Below are 22,784 nucleotides of genomic sequence, written 5' to 3'. Positions count from 1 at the left end.
CTTGTACCAGCGTGTGTCCCTTAACATCAGGCGGGCCCTAAGTTCTGCGCTTTGCACAAAAGTTCCACATTAACTAGGCTGAATGGTACAAAGATTAGTAGGCCTGAGAACCAGGAACAGGTCTTGCAATGGCTGTCGGATAACGCTTAAAGCACATTGTCCACCAGCCAGTCAGCCTCTACCTCCTCTTACCCAACAGTCTTGTCCTCCTTCCACCCAAAATTCCCAATCTTCTCAGAACAATAACCCCAACTGTCCCTGCTCCCCAGAGCTGTTCTCCCTTCCTTTGACTGTACCGCAACCTGCCCCTCCATTTCGCGATTCCACGGACCTAACAGACGAGTATCTGTGTCCAGATGCTCAAACACTAGAGTCTCCTCCATTCCATCTCCGGTCGATTTGGTGGCGGATGACCAGCAACCCACCCTCATCGACGACGATGAGACGCAGTTGCTGTCAGGGCAGCCAGTTGACATGCGCATTGTGCAGGAGGAGGAGGCGAGACAGGAGTTGGAAGAGGAGGTGGTGGACGACGAGGACACCGACCCCACCTGGACAAGGCAGATGTCAAGCTGGGAAAGTAGTGTGGATGTTGAGGCAGGTGCAGCACCAAAAAGGGTAGCTAGAGGCAGAGACATGTCCAGAGGCAGAGGTCAGCTGCTTTGCCGAAGCCAGGCCAGACCCGGAATGTCCGAAGATGTTCCCTTTTGTACCCAGCCCAGAAAAACTCCCCCATCGAGGGCACGTTTCTTGAAGGTGTAGAGTTTTTTCAAGGAATGCGCCGAGGACAGATATAGTGTCGTCTACACAATTTGCCTCTCGAAATCGAGTAGGGGCCCTGAGAAGAGCAACCTGTCCACCACTTCAATGCACCGTCATTTGGAATCCAAGCAATGGAATCAGTGGCAGGCAGCAACGGCAGGACAAACGTCGCCCGCCGTTCATGCCACTGCCTCTGCTCACAGTGCTGGCGATGCACTCCAGAGGACGAGCCAGGACATCACTTCATCTGCCTCCGCCACTTTGTTGACTTCTCCCTCATCCTCCCCTGTTTCTGTCTTATCTCCTTCTCCTGCACCATCAAAGGCACCATCAGGCGCTTCTTTACAACAACCCACCATCTCTCATACATTGGAGCGCCGGCAGAAATACACCGCTAACCACCCACCCACGCAAGCCTAGAACGCCAACATCGCTAAACTGCTGGCCCAGGAGAGGTTGGCGTTCCGGCTTGTTGAAACTCCCGCCTTCCCGGACCTGATGGCAACTGTGGCACCTCACTATGCCGTCCCTAGCCGTCTCAACTTCTCCCGGTGTGGCGTCCCCGCCTTGCACCAGCACGTGTCACTCAACATCAGGTGGGCCCTTAGTTCCGCGCTTTGCTGCAAGGTCCACTTGACCACCGACACTTGGACAAGCGCCTGTGGTCAGGGATGCTGCAGTGCTTATCTTTAATGACAGGCAGGGTGAATGTGGTGGAGTCTGTTCCCCGGGTGCAAACTGGGGTGGCCTATCTCCTCTCCCAGGCCAAAATTCATGGCAGGAGTAGACTGAAACCCTACGACGCTGCAACCTCCACCACAGCTACTAGCGGCAAACGCTAAAACACTGGTGTGGGGAGACGTCAGCAGGCGGTGCTGAAGCTCATCAGCTTGGGGGACAGACAGCACAGTGCCTCCGAGGTCAGGGATGCCATCCTGGCTGAGATGGCATTTTTTTTTCCCTGCTACACCTGGGGCCTGGCATTTTTACGCCTGTGATAATGGCTGGAACCTGGTAGCGGCTCTGGAGCTTGCCAGCCTCCAACACGTTCCATGTTTGGCCCACGTCTAACCTAGTGGTGCAAAGTTTTTTAAAAACATACCCAAATGTACCGAAGCTACTGTTGAAAATGCGGCGCTTGTGCGCCCACTTTTGCAAGTGCACAGGAGTCGCTGCTAGCCTAAAAACACTCTAGCAAGGCCTACATCTGTCCAAACACAGGCTGTTGTCCGTCATTCACACACGCTGAAACCCTACAATACCATATCTTGAGCAGGGTGTGTGAGCTGCACAGACCTTTGATGGAGTTCCATCTACAAAACCCAAGGGTTCCTCAAAGTCAGCAACCAAAGTTTCTGCACCATGAGTTTCCAGGGGTGGCAGAGTTATGGCTAGGGGAAGAGGCATGGATAGGGATGATGTCTAGGGGCAAAAGCAGTGTGGATGTGGAGGCAAGCTAAGCAGGAAAAACTGGGGGTACAAGCTAAGGCATGGACTGGGGTGATGTCTAGGGGCAAAAGCAGTGTGGATGTGGAGGCAAGCTAAGCAGGAAAAACTGGGGATACAAGCTAAGGCATGGACTGGGGTGATGTCTAGGGGCAAAAGCAGTGTGGATGTGGAGGCAAGCTAAGCAGGAAAAACTGGGGGTACAAGCTAAGGCATGGACTGGGGTGATGTCTAGGGGCAAAAGCAGTGTGGATTTGGAGGCAAGCAAAGCAGGGAAAATGGTGGCTAGAGGCAAAGGGATGTCCATAGGCAGCAAGGGCAAAGATGCAAAACTCTCCCGTTTCAAGAATTTTCCTGACTTGTTTCCCCACAAAACATTCCTGGGAGGAGGGCTGAAACACCACCCTCCTCCTCCTCCGCTGTTAGATTTACCCCAGCTACGAGCTGAAAACGCTGCAACACTGGTGTGGGGAGACGTCAGCAGGCTGGGCTGAAGCTCATCAGCTTGGGAGACGGACAGCACACTGCCTCTGAGGTCAGGGATGCCATCCTGGATGAGATGGCAATTTGTTTATCCCCGCTGCCCCTGGGGCCAGGTTTTTTAGCTTGTTGGAGGGCTCTGGAGCTTGCCAGCCTCCAACACGTTCCATGCCTGGCCCACATGTTCAATGTAGTGGTGCAATGATCTTTAAAAACATACCCCAAATTAGCTGAGCTAAGGGTGAAAGTGCGGCACTTGGACACCCACTTTCCCAAGTCTACAGTACCTGGAGCTAGCCGCAATACACTCCAGCAAGGCCTACATCTGCCTGAAGCACCTACTGTTGTGCGAGGTCACCACACGCTCTAACCCTAGATACCGTATGTTCAGCAGGGTGTGTGAGCAGCAGAGACCTTTGATGGAGTACCAGCTACAAAACCCAAGGGTTCCTCAGAGTCAGCTCCCTCACTTTCTGCACCATGAGTTTCCATGGGTGGCAGACTTATGGCTAGAGGCACAGGCATGGATAGGGGTGATGTGTAGGGGCAAAAGCAGTGTGGATGTGGAGGCAAGCTAAGCAGCAAAAACTGGGGGTACAAGCAGCCGGTGACATCATCACTGACAAGCACAGCTGTCTGTCAGCTGACAGGCTGACTTTCACCAAAATGAACAGACAATGGATAGACTCATCATATACATGTCAGTTACATGACAAATTTAGTGCAATTTGCAAGTCCAAGATGGTTTGGAGATCTGCGGAGAGGAATCTCACCACCTCTTGCGGGTGCCATCATTTGGAAGGCAAGCCCTGGGCTCAGTGGGTGAGAGCAAGCGCAGGATAATCGTCGTTTGGCCTGGCGGCCACTGCCTCTTCCACTGTTGACAGGGCTGGCGCTGCAGTCCAGACCAGGAGCCAGGACACCTCCACATCTGCCTCTGACACTTTGGGGAGTTCACCCTTATCCTCACCTTTTCCTGCCATTTCTCCTTTTGCCCGCGCCATCATGCGCCTCTTCCCATCAACTCCCCATCTCCCAAGCCTTTCATTTCATGCTAAAGTACAGCGCAACCCACCCACATGCCCAAGGCTTCAACGGCCTCATCTCAAGAAATCTGGCCCAGGAGATGTTGGAATCCCGGCTGGGGGACACTCTGCCCTTTTTGGGCAGAGTGTCTACTGCGCCACCGCACTGTGCCGTCCACACCAGCACTTTCCCCCAAACATGAGGCGGTCCCTAAATTCAGCGCTTAGCCCTAAAGTTCCATGTGACCAGTTACGAATGGACAAGTGCATGCGGACAGGGACGCTACCTTTCAATTTGGGCACAGTGGTTGAATGTAGTTGAGGCGTGGACCGGGTCGCAAAATGTGGTGGCCTGACTTGTCTCCCCACACAACATTCCTGGGAGGAGGGCTGAAACACCACCCTCCTCCGCTGTTAAATTGACCCCAGCTACGAGCTGGAAACGCTGCAACACTGGTGTGGGGAGACGTCAGCGGGCCGTGCTGAAGCTCATCAGCTTGGGGGCCAGACAGCACACTGCCTACAAAGTGAGTCATGCCATCCTCGATGAGACGGCAATGTGGTTTTTGCCACTGCACCTGGGCCCAGGCATGTTGTCATGTGTGATAATGGCCGTAACCTGGGATTGGCTCTGTAGCTTGGCAGCCTGCAACATATTCCATGCCTGGGCCACGTTTTTAACTCATTGCTGCTAATCTTTTGAAAAAGGTACCCCAATGTTCCTGAGCTACTGGTGAAAGTGTGGCGCTTGTGCGGATAGTTTTTAAAGTGTATAGTTGCCGCTGCTAGCCTCTATGCACTCCTACAACGCCTGTACCTGCTGGAACAACGGCTGTTGTGCGACGTCTCCACACTGCTGGCACTAAACATATCATGTGTTGAGCAGAGTGTGTGAGCAGCACAGACCTTTGATGTAGTTCCAACTCCAAAACCCTCGGGTTCGTCAAAGTCAACTCCCTCAGTTGCTCAACCATGAGTGGCCATGGGTGGCAGACTTATGTGAAATCCCATCCCATCCATTGCACTGGACACGAAACATTAGCATGCGCTCAGCACAACTTCGGATATGGCAGATGCGTTAAGCAGGGTGCAGGGTACAACACAGACCAGGCCCGAGCACCAGGAACAGGTGTTAGAAATACTGCAGCATCTGCCATTTCCTTCCAATTTTGGGGTTTTGGACCCGCCACCGACTTGTCTGGACCTAAGTGGGGATCATGAGACACAGTTGCCATCAAGGCAAGCTGTGGTCATGTGCGGTTTGCAGTAAGGGGGCAGTGCGCAATTGGAAGAGGAGTTGGTGGATGACGAGGCCACCGACCCCACATGGACAGGGGTGATGTCTAGGGGCTAAAGCAGTGTAGATGTAGAGGGAAGCTAAATCAACAAAAAACCTGGGTAGAAGCAAAGGCATAAACTGGGGTGATGTTTAGGGGTGAAAGCAGAGTAGATGTGGAGGGAAGCTAAGCAGCAAAAACAGTGGGTAGAAGCAAAGGCATGCAAAACTCTACCCTGTTGGAAGACTTATTCCTAGGTCTGGAACACGTTAATGGCCCCCCTGGACAAATTACTGCCACTCAGGGGCCTAGTGTCACCAGGAGGGACAAGTATAGGCGCATGTTGTGGGAATACCTGGCCGACACCAGCTCTGTCCTCTCCGATCCCTCTGTGCTCTACAGCCTAAACTTATTTTCTCATCTTTTTTTCTGAACTGCACATCTCTTGCCTGCTTCCTTTGGGATCTTAGAAATGGTGGTCCACTTCCACAGATGGTAACTTCAATAGACAGTGTAACGGGAGTAGCTGAGGGATCGCTGTCTTAACCACTTTTTGGCACAAAATTAACTTCCAAAGCCAAATATGGTGCAAGTATATGATGCAAGGACACCTACACACCTATCTCTGACACATTGGGGAGTTCACCCTCATGCGCCCTTTTGGCCTGCACCATCATGCGCCTCTTCCCAGCCACTCCACATTTCCCAAGCTTTTCATTGCAGGCAGAAGTACAATACAACCCACCCCCATGCCCAAGCCTGTAACAGCCTCATCGATAAACTGCTGGCCCTGGAGATGTTGGTGTTTGTTTATGCTTCTGGAGACCCAGGCCTTCCGTCAGCAGATGGCAGCTGGGGCACCTCCCTATGCTGGGCCTAGCCGTTACTACTTCTCTTGGTGTGCTGTCTCTGCCTTGCGCCTGCATGTGTCCCATAACATCAGTCGGGCCCAGAGCTCTGCGCTTTGCTGCAAGGTCCACTTGACCACCGACACATGGACAAGCGCCTGTGGTCAGGGATGCTGCAGTGCTTATCTTTAATGACAGGCAGGGTGAATGTGGTGGAGTCTGTTCCCCGGGTGCAAACTGGGGTGGCCTATCTCCTCTCCCAGGCCATGGCAGGAGTAGACTGAAACCCTACGAAGCTGCAACCTCCACCCCAGCTACTAGCGGAAAACACTGTAACACTGGCATGGGGAGATGTCAGTAGGCCGTGCTGAAACTGATCAGCTTGGGGGACAGACAGCACAGTGCCTCCGAGGTCAGGGATGCCATCCTGGCTGAGATGGCATTTTTTTTTCCCTGCTACACCTGGGGCCTGGCATTTTTGCGCCTGTGATAATGGCTGGAACCTGGTAGCAGATCTGGAGCTTGCCAGACTCAAACACGGTCCACGCATGGCCCACGTTTTCCAACTTGTTGGTGCCATGTTTCTTTGAAACCTACACCATTGTGCCTGATATACAGGTCAAAGTGGGGCCATTTTCGTAAGTGAGAACTAGCCTCTGCTAGGCAGAAAACATTCAGAGCACACTCCTCTCATCTTCGCACCGTTGGCTGGCGGAGGAAGACGAGGGGGTTGGAGTGGCATCTGATGTCCCTATCCCACACGAGGCTAGAGGGTGCACTTCAGTGCATCCCATTGCTTCACCACAAATGGTGTGAAGGGGAGTGGAAAATGGAGGAAATGGAGAGTGACCCTTACAGTTGGGGCCAGCAAAGGCATGCCAAGTAACACACTGGCACACATGGCTGACTTCATCTTGGGTTGCTTTTCAACACATATTTCACATCATGAAGAACAAATAATACTGGATTTTTTCAAGCCTCGAACCCCGGTCTAGGTCTAATGTCTGTTCCTTTCTTATATTAGGGGAGAGGGAAAAAAAATTACTTCAGTGATACGTTTAGCGTACATAGACTGACTATTAATGTGTATCCCACTTAGTGTTGTTAGGGTTACACACCATCACAACCTGGCTAAAGCTTCTATAGCTGTTAATAAAGTCAACATAACTTTACGGTATCCAAAAAGACAGCTGGTACCGACAGAGAGCAAGACAAATGTCACCCAAAGCTGTGAGCTCTGAACACCCACAGTGACTTTGGCGTCATCATCATTATAAGGGAGTGGGTGGTAATAAATAACTTGGCAGTGCCTAAAACCCAAAAAGCTTATACAACTATATTTACATTAAGATACACAAATGAAACTTTTCAGTAGCATGTCATGAGACAAGCTGATAAGCTCTTCCTTTGTGCAGTGCTATTTGAAAGTTAAACGCTGCCTTTATTTTAATTCTGGAGAAGGTGCAGACATTAGATTTAGAACATGTTGCCTTCATTGTCCAAATCCTCTATATAGGTAACGCGTTTTTCGGGCCGAGCTGTCTGGGAACGAGCTGGTGCAGCACTGACAACCTGGGTGAATATGGCAAGAGCCTGAGATGTAGGGTGAATGAATCCCCAAATTATTTGTGGAATTCCCAGTGAGACAATGGCACTGTATACCAGTATTAAAAATTGTGGGTGCACATAACCCCCATATATTCTTTGAATTCCCAGTCAGACAATGGCACTATATACCAGTATTAAAAATTGTGGGTGCACATAACCCCCATATATTCTTTGAATTCCCACTCAGACAATGGCACTGTATAGCAGTATTAAAAATTGTGGGTGCACGTAACCCCCATATATTCTTTGAATTCCCAGTCAGACAATGGCACTATATACCAGTATTAAAAATTGTGGGTGCACGTAACCCCCATATATTCTTTGAATTCCCAGTCAGACAATGGCACTGTATACCAGTATTAAAAATTGTGGGTGCACATAACCCCCATATATTCTTTGAATTCCCAGTCAGACAATGGCACTGTATACCAGTATTAAAAATTGTGGGTGCACGTAACCCCCATATATTCTTTGAATTCCCAGTCAGACAATGGCACTATATACCAGTATTAAAAATTGTGGGTGCACATAACCCCCATATATTCTTTGAATTCCCAGTCAGACAATGGCACTGTATACCAGTATTAAAAATTGTGGGTGCACATAACCCCCATATATTCTTTGAATTCCCAGTGAGACAATGGAACTGTATAGCAGTAGCAAAAATTGTGGGTGCACGTCACCCCAATATATTCTTTGAATTCCCAGTTAGACAATGGCACTGTATACCAGTAGTAAAAATTGTGGGTGCACATAACCCCCATATATTCTTTGAATTCCCAGTCAGACAATGGCACTGTATACCAGTATTAAAAATTGTGGGTGCACATAACCCCCATATATTCTTTGAATTCCCAGTCAGACAATGGCACTGTATAGCAGTATTAAAAATTGTGGGTGCACGTAACCCCCATATATTCTTTGAATTCCCAGTCAGACAATGGCACTGTATACCAGTATTAAAAATTGTGGGTGCACATAACCCCCATATATTCTTTGAATTCCCAGTCAGACAATGGCACTGTATACCAGTAGTAAAAATTGTGGGTGCACATAACCCCCATATATTCTTTGAATTCCCAGTCAGACAATGGAACTGTATAGCAGTAGCAAAAATTGTGGGTGCACGTCACCCCAATATATTCTTTGAATTCCCAGTTAGACAATGGCACTGTATACCAGTAGTAAAAATTGTGGGTGCACATAACCCCCATATATTCTTTGAATTCCCAGTCAGACAATGGCACTGTATACCAGTATTAAAAATTGTGGGTGCACATAACCCCCATATATTCTTTGAATTCCCAGTCAGACAATGGCACTGTATAGCAGTATTAAAAATTGTGGGTGCACGTAACCCCCATATATTCTTTGAATTCCCAGTCAGACAATGGCACTGTATACCAGTATTAAAAATTGTGGGTGCACATAACCCCCATATATTCTTTGAATTCCCAGTCAGACAATGGCACTGTATACCAGTATTAAAAATTGTGGGTGCACATAACCCCCATATATTCTTTGAATTCCCAGTCAGACAATGGCACTGTATACCAGTATTAAAAATTGTGGGTGCACATAACCCCCATATATTCTTTGAATTCCCAGTGAGACAATGGAACTGTATAGCAGTAGCAAAAATTGTGGGTGCACGTCACCCCAATATATTCTTTGAATTCCCAGTTAGACAATGGCACTGTATACCAGTAGTAAAAATTGTGGGTGCACATAACCCCCATATATTCTTTGAATTCCCAGTCAGACAATGGCACTGTATACCAGTATTAAAAATTGTGGGTGCACATAACCCCCATATATTCTTTGAATTCCCAGTCAGACAATGGCACTGTATACCAGTATTAAAAATTGTGGGTGCACGTAACCCCCATATATTCTTTGAATTCCCAGTCAGACAATGGCACTGTATACCAGTATTAAAAATTGTGGGTGCACATAACCCCCATATATTCTTTGAATTCCCAGTCAGACAATGGCACTGTATACCAGTATTAAAAATTGTGGGTGCACGTAACCCCCATATATTCTTTGAATTCCCAGTCAGACAATGGCACTATATACCAGTATTAAAAATTGTGGGTGCACATAACCCCCATATATTCTTTGAATTCCCAGTCAGACAATGGCACTGTATACCAGTATTAAAAATTGTGGGTGCACATAACCCCCATATATTCTTTGAATTCCCAGTGAGACAATGGAACTGTATAGCAGTAGCAAAAATTGTGGGTGCACGTCACCCCAATATATTCTTTGAATTCCCAGTTAGACAATGGCACTGTATACCAGTAGTAAAAATTGTGGGTGCACATAACCCCCATATATTCTTTGAATTCCCAGTCAGACAATGGCACTGTATACCAGTATTAAAAATTGTGGGTGCACATAACCCCCATATATTCTTTGAATTCCCAGTCAGACAATGGCACTGTATACCAGTATTAAAAATTGTGGGTGCACATAACCCCCATATATTCTTTGAATTCCCAGTGAGACAATGGAACTGTATAGCAGTAGCAAAAATTGTGGGTGCACGTCACCCCAATATATTCTTTGAATTCCCAGTCAGACAATGGCACTGTATACCAGTAGTAGAAATTGTGGGTGCACATAACCCCCATATATTCTTTGAATTCCCAGTCAGACAATGGCACTGTATAGCAGTATTAAAAATTGTGGGTGCACGTAACCCCCATATATTCTTTGAATTCCCAGTCAGACAATGGCACTATATACCAGTATTAAAAATTGTGGGTGCACATAACCCCCATATATTCTTTGAATTCCCAGTCAGACAATGGCACTGTATAGCAGTATTAAAAATTGTGGGTGCACATAACCCCCATATATTCTTTGAATTCCCAGTCAGACAATGGCACTATATACCAGTATTAAAAATTGTGGGTGCACGTAACCCCCATATATTCTTTGAATTCCCAGTCAGACAATGGCACTATATACCAGTATTAAAAATTGTGGGTGCACGTAACCCCCATATATTCTTTGAATTCCCAGTCAGACAATGGCACTATATACCAGTAGCAAAAATTGTGGGTGTATATAGCCCCAATTCTATTGCTAGGGGACTTGCAGGGTATTTCTGAGGTGAAGGTGGGGGGGCACACCGTTGGAACGGGGATTTGGGGTGTATATATGGGGTATACGGGAATACACTGTCAGTGTGTTCCATTCAGGATCCTGGGAAAGCTGGGTTGCGGCGATTGAGCCCGTCAGTGCCACGTTACACTGACAAGCTTCTCCCTGGAATTGAAGTTATATGTAAGCCCAATATATTCTTTGAATTCCCAGTCAGACAATGGCACTATATGGCAGTAGCAAAAATAGTGGGTGTATATAGCCCCAATTCTATTGCTAGGGGACTTGCAGGGTATTTCTGGGGTGAAGGTGGGGGGGCACACCGTTGGAACGGGTATCGGGGGTATATATCGGGTATACGGGAATACACTGACAGTGTATTCCATTCAGGATCCTGGGAAAGCTGGGTTGCGGCGATTGAGCCCGTCAGTGCCACGTTACACTGACAAGCTTCTCCCTGGAATTTAGCTCTTATAAGAGCTGTTGGTTGTCTTCTCCTTCCTATCCTAGCCTGTCCCTGCCTACCCAGAATCTAACCCCTAGCTAACTGGACGGAAACCTCCGTCCTCGGTGAATTGCAAGCTCAGAATGACGCGAAGCTGGGCGGCGCTGTTCTTTTAAATTAGAGGTCACATGTTTTCGGCAGCCAATGGGTTTTGCCTACTTTTTTCAACGTCACCGGTGTCGTAGTTCCTGTCCCACCTACCCTGCGCTGTTATTGGAGCAAAAAAGGCGCCAGGGAAGGTGGGAGGGGAATCGAGTAATGGCGCACTTTACCACGCGGTGTTCGATTCGATTCGAACATGCCGAACAGCCTAATATCCGATCGAACATGAGTTCGATAGAACACTGTTCGCTCATCTCTAGTCTCTACCTGTTCTGGTCTCTGCGCCACCCTCTGGTCAAACGCTGCAGTGCAGGAGGTGTGTCCAATCTGATTCTTTGCTGAGAGATTTTTGTTGCTCTGTCTGAACACTGAATTTCCACCACACCCATCTCCTGCACCTTGTTTCCCTATGTTGATAGTTCATCTTAGCCTTGCATGTGTGATTGACAGCCTGTCTGCCAGTCAAGTCTGGGGCAGGTTCTGGACTTCCTATATACAGGTCATCAGCCCACACAGGCTTGCTGGCTATTGTGACTCTGTCCTGAGATTTTGTCCCTGCTTAGCTCCTCTTTCAGCTATTATTGTATTCTGACTTCTGACCTCTGCTACCCCTTTGACTATTCTCTCAGATTTTGATTCTGTACTGCGCTGCTCAACTGTTACTGACCCTTTGGCTTGCGGACTCTGCTTTTGTGTTGTTTGTCTTGTCTTGTTCTATGCGACACTTATTCATAGAAGGGATTGCCGCCCAGTTGTCCCTGTCATTAGGACAGTTGTGACAAATAGGGACAAGGGCTGGGTCCAGTTTAGGGCTCACTGTCTCTGTCTTTCCCTTCTTCCATTGTTCCAGCAGCAGCCTAGGGAATTGCACAACTAGTAATTCCCTTACACTCAGTCTGTACAAGTTTGTTTTTGAAAGGATTTCCCAATTCTATGCAACAGCTGGAGTATAGTATAAGGAATAATACATCCCAACTAAAAGTAATAAAGAATATTAGAAGTCTGGGACCTGTACGAAATATACTCAGCCTATAGACTTGTCTTCAAACTCCTTGAGGACTTGCAATATGGAATTTCCAGTAGGGGGCAATATTCATATATATGTTAGACAATATCACACAAGCCTTTATGTTAAAGTGTGTTACGAGTGAAGCTCTGCACAGCAGTTAGGTGTCAGTGATACTTAAAGAGGACCTTTCCCCACCCCCACCAACTCCAGCTCTTGCATCCTTTAATAGGTGTCAATCCACTGATTCCGACACATTTTTCCCGTACTCCCCGTCATTCCTGAGCAATCAGTGCAGGTAGTTTTGGTGCCTGCAATCTTAACTAGAGTGTCTAATGTCAAGTGGGTGGTATCAGGCAGTTGTAGGCAAGGGGGCGTGATTCAAAACTCCAATCAGTGTCAGAGAGTACAGACAATGTCAGAGCTCAGAATCTGCACCTTGACCACCCATTGGACATTACAGAGTCTAGTTAAAATATCAGGCATCAAAACTAACTGCTCTATTTACTCAGGAATGGCGGGGGATATCAGTGAAGGAGACCCTTATAAAAATAAAATAGAAAGAGCTTGGGTTAGTGGAGGTGTTGAAAGTTCTTTTTGAAGCCATCCCAGGTATATTACAACAAACTTGTCTGAACCTCCTCAGGTACATAGGTAATCATATATTTCCAGGAGGAATAATAGAGGGACAACATAAGACAAGGCTCTAAGAAAAATGTCCCAGAGTTATTTTATGGCCAAAACAAGTCTGGAGAACTTAGATCCAATGATACCTATGTGTCTTTTAGTATATCAGAGGGGCCAGATGATAAAAGTAATAGGATTTTACATAATGTTACAGCTTGAACCATCACTGGGGCCAGGGGTAGACTATGGCAAGGAGGTTTAGACAGGGGGTTATTAAACATGGAGTAGGGATGGGGGGGTCACACGGTGACACTGTTACCTCCTTCATCAGACGCTCTCGTGCACTCACTGTAGTAAGAGAAACTAGACTTCATCTCAGACGCTTCTGACCTGTCATCAGCCTGACTGACTCTGACCGCCCTGTCCGAGTGACAAGACTGCCTGTTACCAAGACTAGCTCTCTCTACAAGGAAAGGAATATGCCAGTGACCAACAGGGAGGAAAGATATAGTATAAAACTGAAGATATAGTATAAAACAGAAAAAAGAAAGCAAAATCGAGACGTATGAGCAGCATCTTAAGGAAAGTAACACCAGAAAAAGACCTAGTGTTTAAATTGTATTTTTATGTTAAACATATTTTTTTATTCTTCTAAGTTATTATCTGTATTTTAATCCTAAAAATGTTACAATTTCTACTCTTACCACTAAGCCTAAATTAATCAGCCATTTCCTTTTTTTGAATGCCCATAAACACAATGTCTGGAGCAGAGCTTATTGAGTTGCATGGGAGAATTCTCTAGGCCTGCTCTGTGACCTGTGCGAGGTCATTGTGGAGACAGGGGAGTAGATAAGCTGTGATCTATTGTGACTGGTGTCTTACCTACATGTACTTTATAGATGTGACCATCTGTGTACTTATAAGCAACATGACTATTGTAAGGAAATTTCCTGGAAAACTGGAATTATACACATATTATTTAGCTTAGTGGCCAGAGGCAGAACTGCAGGATTTCTTTGGATTAAAATAATAATAATAACAATAACAATTATATATATATATATATATATATATATATATATATATATATATATATGCTCACCATATATTCTTTACAAGTATGTTTAACATAAAACTTGATTAAAATAACTAGTCATTTGTTGGTGGGACAATCACTTATAAGGCACCTAATAGGTGTTAAATTGTCAAATATTTTGCAAAACTATCCAGGGACGTAACTACTGGGGTAGCAGCAGTAGCAGCTGCCACAGGGCCCAGGACACTAGGGGGCCCGGTGACAGCTGCTACTGCTGCAGATCTTTTTAAAATAGGCCGTTACCTCCTGGAGTTACTCCAGGAGGTAATGGGCCCTATTTACTGCACCGCCGGGGCTGCCTGAAGATGGATGCGGAGTGGAAAGCAGCTGCAATTGCTGGCTTCACTACTGTACCTAAGCTGGGGCCACCTGCTGTCCGGGCCCCTAGCTCCCGGCACTTGCATAGTAACAGCAGGCAGGAGAAACTTCTATCTCCTGCCTGCTGTCCCCAAGCCCTGGTACCTTATTTCCTTGCTAGTAAGTTAAGGATTTGTGACATGACGTCATCAAAGGTCCTTTAACCCACTAAGATAGAATCAAAGTATTGTGTGGGCGGATTGTACGGGTCAGTGTACAATGGGGGGAATGGGTTGCAGGCTGTGAGGAAGAGTCTGCACCCCCATTCCTGACATTCTCACACACAGCCTGCACACCTATGTACCCCTCTTGTTTACAGTCTGCACCCCCAATTTCTCCCTATGTGAGCAAGAGGGGTACATGGGCGTGCAGGCGGTGTGTGAGCAGAGAGGGTGACGTGGGGGTGCAGGCTGTGTGTAAGCAAGAGAATGGGGGGTTCCCTCCTCCACATCACCCTCTTGCTCGCACACAGTTTGCACTCCCATTCCCCCTCTTGCTTATACACACCCTGCACCCCATGTCACCCTCTTATTCACATACAACCTGCACGTCCATGTACCCCTCTTGGGGGGGGGGGCCCATGTCAAAAGTTCGCCATGGAGCCCCGCCATTCTTATTTACGCCACTGAAACTATATAAAACTTACTTGGAGGAAGAAAGGAAACAAAGATGGAAAGAAGGAAAGAAGTGAGAGGAAAAAGGATGAGTGGGAGGAAGAGAGAAAAAAAAGGAGGAAAGAAGCAAGGAAGAAGGGGAGAAGTGAGTAAGGGGGGAAGAAAAATAAGGAAGGAATAATATAAAGAAAGAAACAAAATGATAAAAATAGATAATAAAGAGGGGAAGATGATGAGGAGGAGAAAAAAGAGAAAGAGGAGACAACATTAAGGAAATGAAGAAGGGAGGAGAGAAATGAGGAAACAAGGAAGGAAAGAAAATGGAAATAGAAAATAAGGAAAACCGAGGAAAATAATAATAAGAAAAAGGTAATGTGGAAAGAAGGAAATGGGGAGAAGGAGAAGAAAAATGAGGAGAGAAACACATCAGAAAGGAAGGAGATTAAAACAAAGGACAATGAGAAAGGAATGGAGGAAATTAGGAATCAAGGAATGAGAAAAGAAGGAAATGAGGAAGGAATGAGATTTGAAATAAGCAAATCAAGGAAGATGGAAGAAAGGAAAAAATAAAGTGAAGAAAGAAGGAATGTAGAAGAAAACAAATAAAGAAGGAAATAAATAAGAAAGGAAGGAAGAACAATTGAAGGAAGAAAGTAAAATAAATGAAGGAAATAAAGTAGCAAGGGAAGAAGATAATCAGATAGGAAGAAAGTGAGGAAGAATGTAAATCAATGAGGAGGAAAGAAGAAGTAAAAAGGAAATGAAGGAGGAAGAAAATACAAAAGAAAGGAAAAGAAGAGGAAACTGAGAAACTTAGAAATAAAGTAAAGAAGAAAGTAAAGGATAAATGAAAAAGGAATGAAGTGAGACGTGATGGAAGAAAATAAAGGAACTTCCTTTCTTCCACAATACTTTTTCTTGATTCCATTCCTTATTCCTTCCCCTATTACATAAAGGTGAGTACAGATTGTCAAACACTGCTCGCCGTGAACTGTGTTAGTTAGTAGGAAATAGATACATTTCACTTCGCCGTTATCGCACAATTCTCAGAAATGATTTTGCTTTCTTTGTTTAGTATTTTTTTTGCATTTCTTGTCTTTCAGGTGTAAGAAGATCTCAAGCTGCTGTACCAGTTAGCATACGAAGGCTCCGAGACTGAATATTGTCCTCCAGTGGGTCAATGTCGAAAATAGAACCTGGGTCAGTGCGCCAAACCTTAAGGTCTTTGATGAGAAAAGAACAAGCATGAGATGCGAAATGGAAAAACGGAAGAAAGAAAAGTGAGAGGGAGAAGTGACAACAAGGAATAAAACAATGGCAGGAAAGATGGGGCGAAAAAACTTGGAGGGGAAGAGATACAGCTTTGGAAATTTTGGCCACCCCGACCTTGACCGTAACACTGCAGTTCTAAGTATGATATTATGTAGTATTAGTATTAATAGATAATATCTAGGCACGATATGGAAGTATTATGTGGCTCTATAGGCTTTTAGGTTGTATGATGATATTGTGTACAGTATACGGTATATACAGGGCCTGTACTCAGTTCCTCCTCAGTAGACGGACTCCACTGTATGTATATAATAGAAATACTATTACCATTGTACGGTAATATAACAGTTAGTTTGTACCTAAGAAGTGTTTACAAGGTAAATGTTGACCAATCACCAAGTTTTCCCTAAAAACTCACCGACAACAATTCCTGGCCGCCGATCCATCTCCACTACGTGGGGGTGGACGCCCTTGTAGGCCGCGTCGCTGACAACCTGTGTGTTTTTCCTTACTCTCTCTGTCACTGGATCATCTGCTACCGAGGTGAAGCCTCGGCCTTTTGTCTTCTCAAAGTCTTCGTGATATTTTATCTAAAATAGTAAAGAACATGGTAAGTGACGGACAAAGATATCAGGACCTTGTAGGATGTGTGACATCATAACTCAAACATAAGGGAAAAGAGGAAATTTTTAGGTGTTGGCAAAAAGTTTACAAAATATCTCAAGTTCAATGACTTTCCCTCTTCTGAAATGTGGATAAAATTCTTAACCGTCATTTGTTGTAGTTTTTTTTAGGAAGCTTAAAGTGGACTCCAATTATCGAAACAACTTTCAGATATAGTACAGGTGAAATAAATGGATCTTAGTAAAGAAATCTGTTTCCTTCTCCACTTATTAGACTACTCTCCTCCTCCTCCTTCACAGAATCCTCACACAGAAGTCTACAGAGAGGGGAAGGGGAGGAGCCTGTTTTTTCTGTGCATTGGTAGCAGCTGCAATTATTTGTGTGTCTTTTTCCAACAGCTCTCCTCTCTCCATATGTAAAAAGAAGTCTCAAGAAAATCAAGGCAAATTTTTTGAGCTATAGGAGGCCACTAGGTGGCAACACTATCATATGAAGTAACATCATCAATACAATTATAAAGATTAGCTGTATTGCATGCAGTGCAGAAAACAATCTCATATTAACAGCACATGTGACAATATACAGTATTGGCTCCGACATGCGCACGTTCACACAGTGTCCATCACACTCACATTGTGTCAGGTTCAGTTCCATGCAGGTTATTAAAAATTAAAATAAATCCACAACAAGTTAATAGAATGACTTTATTACGTTCTGATATTATACACAAGATCTCCATTCTATGGTGGGGGTCACACAGCAAAGCAAAGTGCAGTTGTGTCGTGTAAGCCGGAGACCTCCTACCATTGAGATATTGTTTTGTGTTTCTTTGACATGTCTCAGCTCTGGCGTATCTACAATTACACTAGGTCTGCCTTTCATCTGCTGTAAGTCATTGCTGTACTTTACCTGGAGGAAAAGAAGAAGATGTAAGAACGAAGAGGAGGAAAAGCAATATAAACGCAAGGTAGAAAAACAGGTTCCTGAACACAGATACTGGAATTCTACTTTCTTAGAATATGGTCTTGTAGGTAAAGATGGAGGCAACGTGTGGGACCAGACAGGTGGAGAAATACCAAATTCTCCAGACCATAGTATGCTATAAAGGAATGGACGTTGAGCTGTGACATCTCGAATATAATAGACTAGGTGGTCATAGATAGGTCATAGTCACGTCGGAGACGTCTCCAGTAGAGATGAGCGAACAGTAAAATGTTCAAGATTCGATATTCGTTTCAAGTAGCCCCTCAATATTCAACTACTCGAATCGAATATCGAACTCTATTATAGTCTATGGGGGGAAAATGCTCGTTTCAGGGGTAGGCAACGTTCAATCAAATTACACTTACCAAGTCCACGAGTGAGGGTCGGGCTGGATCCTCCGAGAAGTCTTCTCCATGCAGCGTATTCACTCTGCCAGGCATCGGGCCTGGGCAGAGCCGACTGCGCATGCCTGCACTACAAGCGGACATGCACAGTCGGCTCTGCCCAGGCCCGATGCCTGGCATAGTGAATGAAGAGCCGGAAGACGCCTCGGGGAAGCTGCACGGAGAAGACTTCTAAAGGTAGGAGAAGAACCAGCGTTGATTGGCCGACTGTATAGCATTCGGCCAATCAATGCTGGTTCTGCATCGAACTTTTCCATTCGAATAGCGAGTGGTACTCGATCGAGTACGAGTATTTCGAATACCGTAGTATTCGATCGAATACCTACTCGATCGAATACTACTCGCTCATCTCTAGTCTCTAGTAAATGAATGTAGAGTCATCTTCAGAATGCTCAGAGCGAACACATAAAAAAGTTACATTTTCTGGCCAATGGTGTCTACCATTAAAGTTGAGATCCAAGGAAGGTCTTGGTTTGGGAATTTGGCCTATTGTGAACCGCTCAGGACTACCTGGAAACCTCCAACACAATTTAAGTAAGTCATCCAACCACTTCCCCCCCACCTAGACCTCAGGCCATGACACTTGCCGAGCTAATGTTTTCTTGGTTCTTTTTAACCCTCTCCATCTCTGGGGTCAGACCAACCGATGTGACTTTGCCAACCTTTTCCTTGTAAAGGACCTGAAAATACACCGAGAATCGGCATAAGAAAATTGTATCAACTATAGACATTAGGGTGAAGATCTTTCAAGTGTACTTGTAGTTTCAGAAAACATGTTAGAAGGTTTGATCAGTGGGGGTCCGGGTGCTGAAATCCCACTACAATTCTGGCAGAGCCTTGTGGTTTAGATGCCTCTTTAGATTGGAGTAACTAGTTAAAGAGGAGGTAAGAGATTAGAATAAGAATCATTTCAGAAACAGCGCCACACTTGTTTACTGGTTATGTCTGGTATTGCAACTCAGCTGTAACAAGTAATGTTAAGCTGCAATACCAGACTCAACCTATGGACATGGGTGGCGCTATTTTTAGATGAACCTAGACATGTTTTTCTAATCTCATACAATCACGACACAATAGGTTCAAATCTTTGAGTAGATTCTTGCCGTGCTGAAATGTTCTTGGTTCTTCTTAGCCAGTTCCATCTCCGGAGTGATGCTGACAGGGGTAGCTCTGCTCAATGGCTCCTTGTAGTGGACCTGATAGAGATTTAGGGATTAGATCGGGCTATGAGGGGCCAATAGAATACAAACAGTAAATGTTGCTCATTTGATTCCTTTACGTTGCTGATGTTTTTCTGGATCTCCTTGACCCTCTTGATTTCCGGCAGGTCAGGAATGGCTGTGGCAGCTCCAATCCCTTCTTTATACTTCACCTGCAAAGATTAGAAATTCATTCAGGTAAAGAATGGGACCATATGGTCCCACATTATAATGTCCACCCAAAGTATATAGTCCAACATAATATAATTGATCAAGCCAAATAAAGTAATACTCACCTCACCCGGTCCCTGCTCTCCCAGCTTCTGGAGCCGTCAAGGAGCAAAAGACATGATGTAAATGACGTCAACACATCGCTCAGAGATGGGGCAGAAAGGTGAAGCAGGAAGCAGACAGCTCCCTGCTTCTCCATTGTATTCAACTCATCTGTGTCCCCTGCAACCTACCTCCCATACCTGGCTAGGACAACAGGACAGGACTCAGAATCTGGTTGGGAGGTATAGTGTACATGACCCAAACTCCATTCACATGTAGGACATGGAGCCCCTGGACTTGTGATATGTCCAATGGTCAGACACCACTGAACCAAAAATTTCAATCCTGTTCTCGCAACAACAAGAGGTCGAGCCAAAAAATACAGTCCATGTGTCAGGGCCATGACATAATAACATGGCAGATATGGATAGATAAACATACAAGTCCATGAAGTCCAACCTCAGTAGGTGGAAATCTATAAGAATCATATTAATGAGATTCTTACTGCGCTGATATTTTGCTGCGTGATCTTGACTCTTTCCATCTCTGGTGTCTCACTGATGGATATGCCGGCACCTACTCCCTTCTTATACAATACCTAAGGGTGAAAGAAACAAAAAAAATTGATGACACATTTGGACGTGAAGAGCTGCCAGAATTACAAACATAGCAAAGAGTAATGTGTAATGGGGTCGGTACGTTTCCGCGCGGTGTCCGCACGAATCACGCAGAGGAAAGTAGTTCATGAAGTACTGTTCTCTCCGCATGTTCCGTGCGGACACCGCGCATTATAGTCTATGGGATCCGTGTGCTTTCATAAGCTCACGATTTGTCAATGCGTTCGGGATTCACTTGGGGACCCCCGAACGGAATACCGAACGCAGATGTGAACCAGACCTCACCATTCATCCATCGATATACTCACAGAACTTATAGACTTCTGAACATTCTTCACCCTCTCTATCTCAGGCGTATCCGCCACTATAGAATATGTAGCGCGCATTCTTTCAGCTTCATCTTTGTATCTTTTCTGTAACCATACAATACAATTAGAAAACCTAAGACTGAGGCACCACCTTGCGGAAAAGCAGCTTTTTTTTGTTGCAGATTTTGCTGGGATTTTTTTGGGTCAAAGCCAGGAGTGGATTGAGTAGAAGGGAGAAGTATATGATCTTCCTATATGTTCCCCATTCCTTTGGTAGCCATTCTTGGCTTTGCAAAATCTGCAACATAAAAAGCTGCGTTTCAGCAATGTGGGACCTTAGCCTAATAATGTTTCAATGTATAGATCATTTTTCCAGCTGCGTTTTTGCCCCCCAAAAATGATGTGACCTAAAAATCATGTTACTATTAGGCATATTCGGTGCATGTTGCAAGTTTACATTTTAGACCAGGGAACATGGGGCTGGATTCCTCCTTGGGTTTTATGAAGCAGGGGTTCATCATGTTCCCATGGTCCCATTATCAAAATATCAGAAACCAAACCAGACCTGAATGATAAAAAATTAATCTCATAAAGTCGAATAAAATGTTGTGCACATGTATCGGAGACTCGATCCTCCGCTGGCTGACCGTATAAGCTGTAGATACCTGACTTGCAATCTCGGAAGCCCTTTTAGCTCTCTGCAGCTCCGGTATGTCTGGGCCGACCTGCATTCCCTTCCCTTTAATCTCAGTCTCTAGATCTTTCTTATATCCTTTCTGTAAAGGAAGAAAATAAACATGTTCAAGATGTAAAACTCCCGTAATCTGACTCATATGGTCATAGATTGTGTGCGTATCCAGAAACAAATCTGAAAGTCTCCCGTGCTCAGCCTGTCATTGGCTGTTTAGAGAGTCACATTGCCTAGTCTTTGGTAGTCTGAGACACGCCCCCTGTCTCATCATTGGTTCAGGTTGCAGCAGATCATCAGGAGGCGTGTCATAGACCACCTTAGACTCCCTGTAGAAATAGTAGGTAGCCCTCTCCTGTAGGGTCTGACTTATAGTAGGTGTATAGCACCTACTATAAGTAGCTATATACTGTATACAGGAGAAGGAGACATAGAGTTGATCAATCTGGTTTCATCAAAGATTTAGGAGGGCTTGAAGAACCTCCGGCCTGGATTTATCTACTGAAGTTGTCCCTTGAAATCATTATCTTCATCAACCAAATGGTACCAACCTGGCTCACCAATTCAGAGACCCTCTTAAAATGCTGTAACTCGGGAATATCGGCCCCAACTTGCATCCCCTTTCCCTTGATTTCTGTTTCCAAATCTTTCTTGTATTCTTTCTGAATGGAACAAATGAAAAAAATGAGACAATACTTAACATTCAAGAGAATAAGGTTTTTTATGATTTAGGCCAAATTATACCACGAAAGGGAGAATTTTAGTGCCTATCTAACCCCTATATACCATATACAGTCCACTTCTACAGGTCCTCTTACAACAGGTTCCTGATCCAGCTCTGTAGGGACCAAGTAAGAGACCCTTGTTTAGGTCTTGGAAGGGGAACATCTTCTCAGGGTTAAAGTTGCATCTTCATAGTGGCCTAGAGTGCCACTTTACCAAAATGTAGAGTACATAGTTACATAGAAGATGAGGTTGGATGAAGATATCAGTCCATCAGGTCCAACCTATAACCCTACAATCCCCTACTGTGCTAATCCAGGGGGAGGGGAATGAAAAATAAATTTGCCATTGCTACATTAGGAAGGCTTTGAACTAGCAGTGACATAAACCTAAGTGGCGACAAGTCAACAAGCAATGGCAGTCATGCAGGATACATGTCATAATGTTCTATAGGAATAAAGGAGTACCCCATTTGGGACATGTATGGTACATGAAGGTCCCATAATGTATATATTGTAACATAGCTGTATCCATTCACTTCTATTGGACTTCCGACAAGTCCAGTAGCAATGGCTATTTATTCCCAAGACAGATCTGGGTCCCAAAGGTGGGATCTGCATCTGGGGGGAATTTTGGTCATATTCTTTGGAAGTTCCATACATGTCTGACATGGAATGTTAACCCTTTTTCCGCAGACTCTTTCCTTAAAGGGAGTCTGTCTCCAGATCCCAGCTTATCAGGCAGTGGTGCCTGGAAAACGGTATGCAAATTATCATAAGAGATGTCTGTAACATATAATTTATACAATAAAAGTATGACTCCCCT

General features: G+C 45.2%; 2 protein-coding genes across 4 annotated transcripts in view; both read right to left on the bottom strand.

Annotated features, from left to right (window-relative positions):
- LOC142200973 (LIM zinc-binding domain-containing Nebulette) overlaps nt 1-22,784 on the bottom strand; it is a 183,808-nt gene that overhangs the window by 4,340 nt on the left and 156,684 nt on the right. Inside the window, exons 5-7 of one of the 3 annotated variants that reach the window (XM_075271748.1) lie at nt 16,558-16,729; nt 15,998-16,090; nt 13,120-13,263 (exon numbers count right to left, since the gene is read on the bottom strand). In XM_075271748.1, coding sequence (XP_075127849.1) covers nt 13,120-13,263; nt 15,998-16,090; nt 16,558-16,729 — 409 coding nt within the window. The remainder of the gene's footprint in view (nt 1-13,119; nt 13,264-15,997; nt 16,091-16,557; nt 16,730-22,784) is intronic. The other 2 variants (XM_075271749.1, XM_075271750.1) reach the window with 2 other exon arrangements.
- The window catches only part of LOC142201101 (uncharacterized), an 81,651-nt gene continuing 75,732 nt past the window's right edge, over nt 16,866-22,784 (bottom strand). The window contains exons 18-25 of the mRNA XM_075271929.1: nt 21,788-21,898; nt 21,214-21,324; nt 20,549-20,653; nt 20,129-20,221; nt 19,431-19,523; nt 18,739-18,831; nt 17,568-17,672; nt 16,866-16,883 (exon numbers count right to left, since the gene is read on the bottom strand). Of these exons, the coding sequence (XP_075128030.1) occupies nt 16,866-16,883; nt 17,568-17,672; nt 18,739-18,831; nt 19,431-19,523; nt 20,129-20,221; nt 20,549-20,653; nt 21,214-21,324; nt 21,788-21,898 (729 nt within the window). The remainder of the gene's footprint in view (nt 16,884-17,567; nt 17,673-18,738; nt 18,832-19,430; nt 19,524-20,128; nt 20,222-20,548; nt 20,654-21,213; nt 21,325-21,787; nt 21,899-22,784) is intronic.

Source organism: Leptodactylus fuscus, chromosome 4 (assembly GCF_031893055.1).
Source record: "Leptodactylus fuscus isolate aLepFus1 chromosome 4, aLepFus1.hap2, whole genome shotgun sequence".
In the NCBI taxonomy this organism is placed as follows: Eukaryota; Metazoa; Chordata; class Amphibia; order Anura; family Leptodactylidae; genus Leptodactylus; species Leptodactylus fuscus.
The sequence above is the reverse complement of the archived record's forward strand: the minus strand, read 5'-3'. Positions and strand labels throughout refer to the sequence as shown.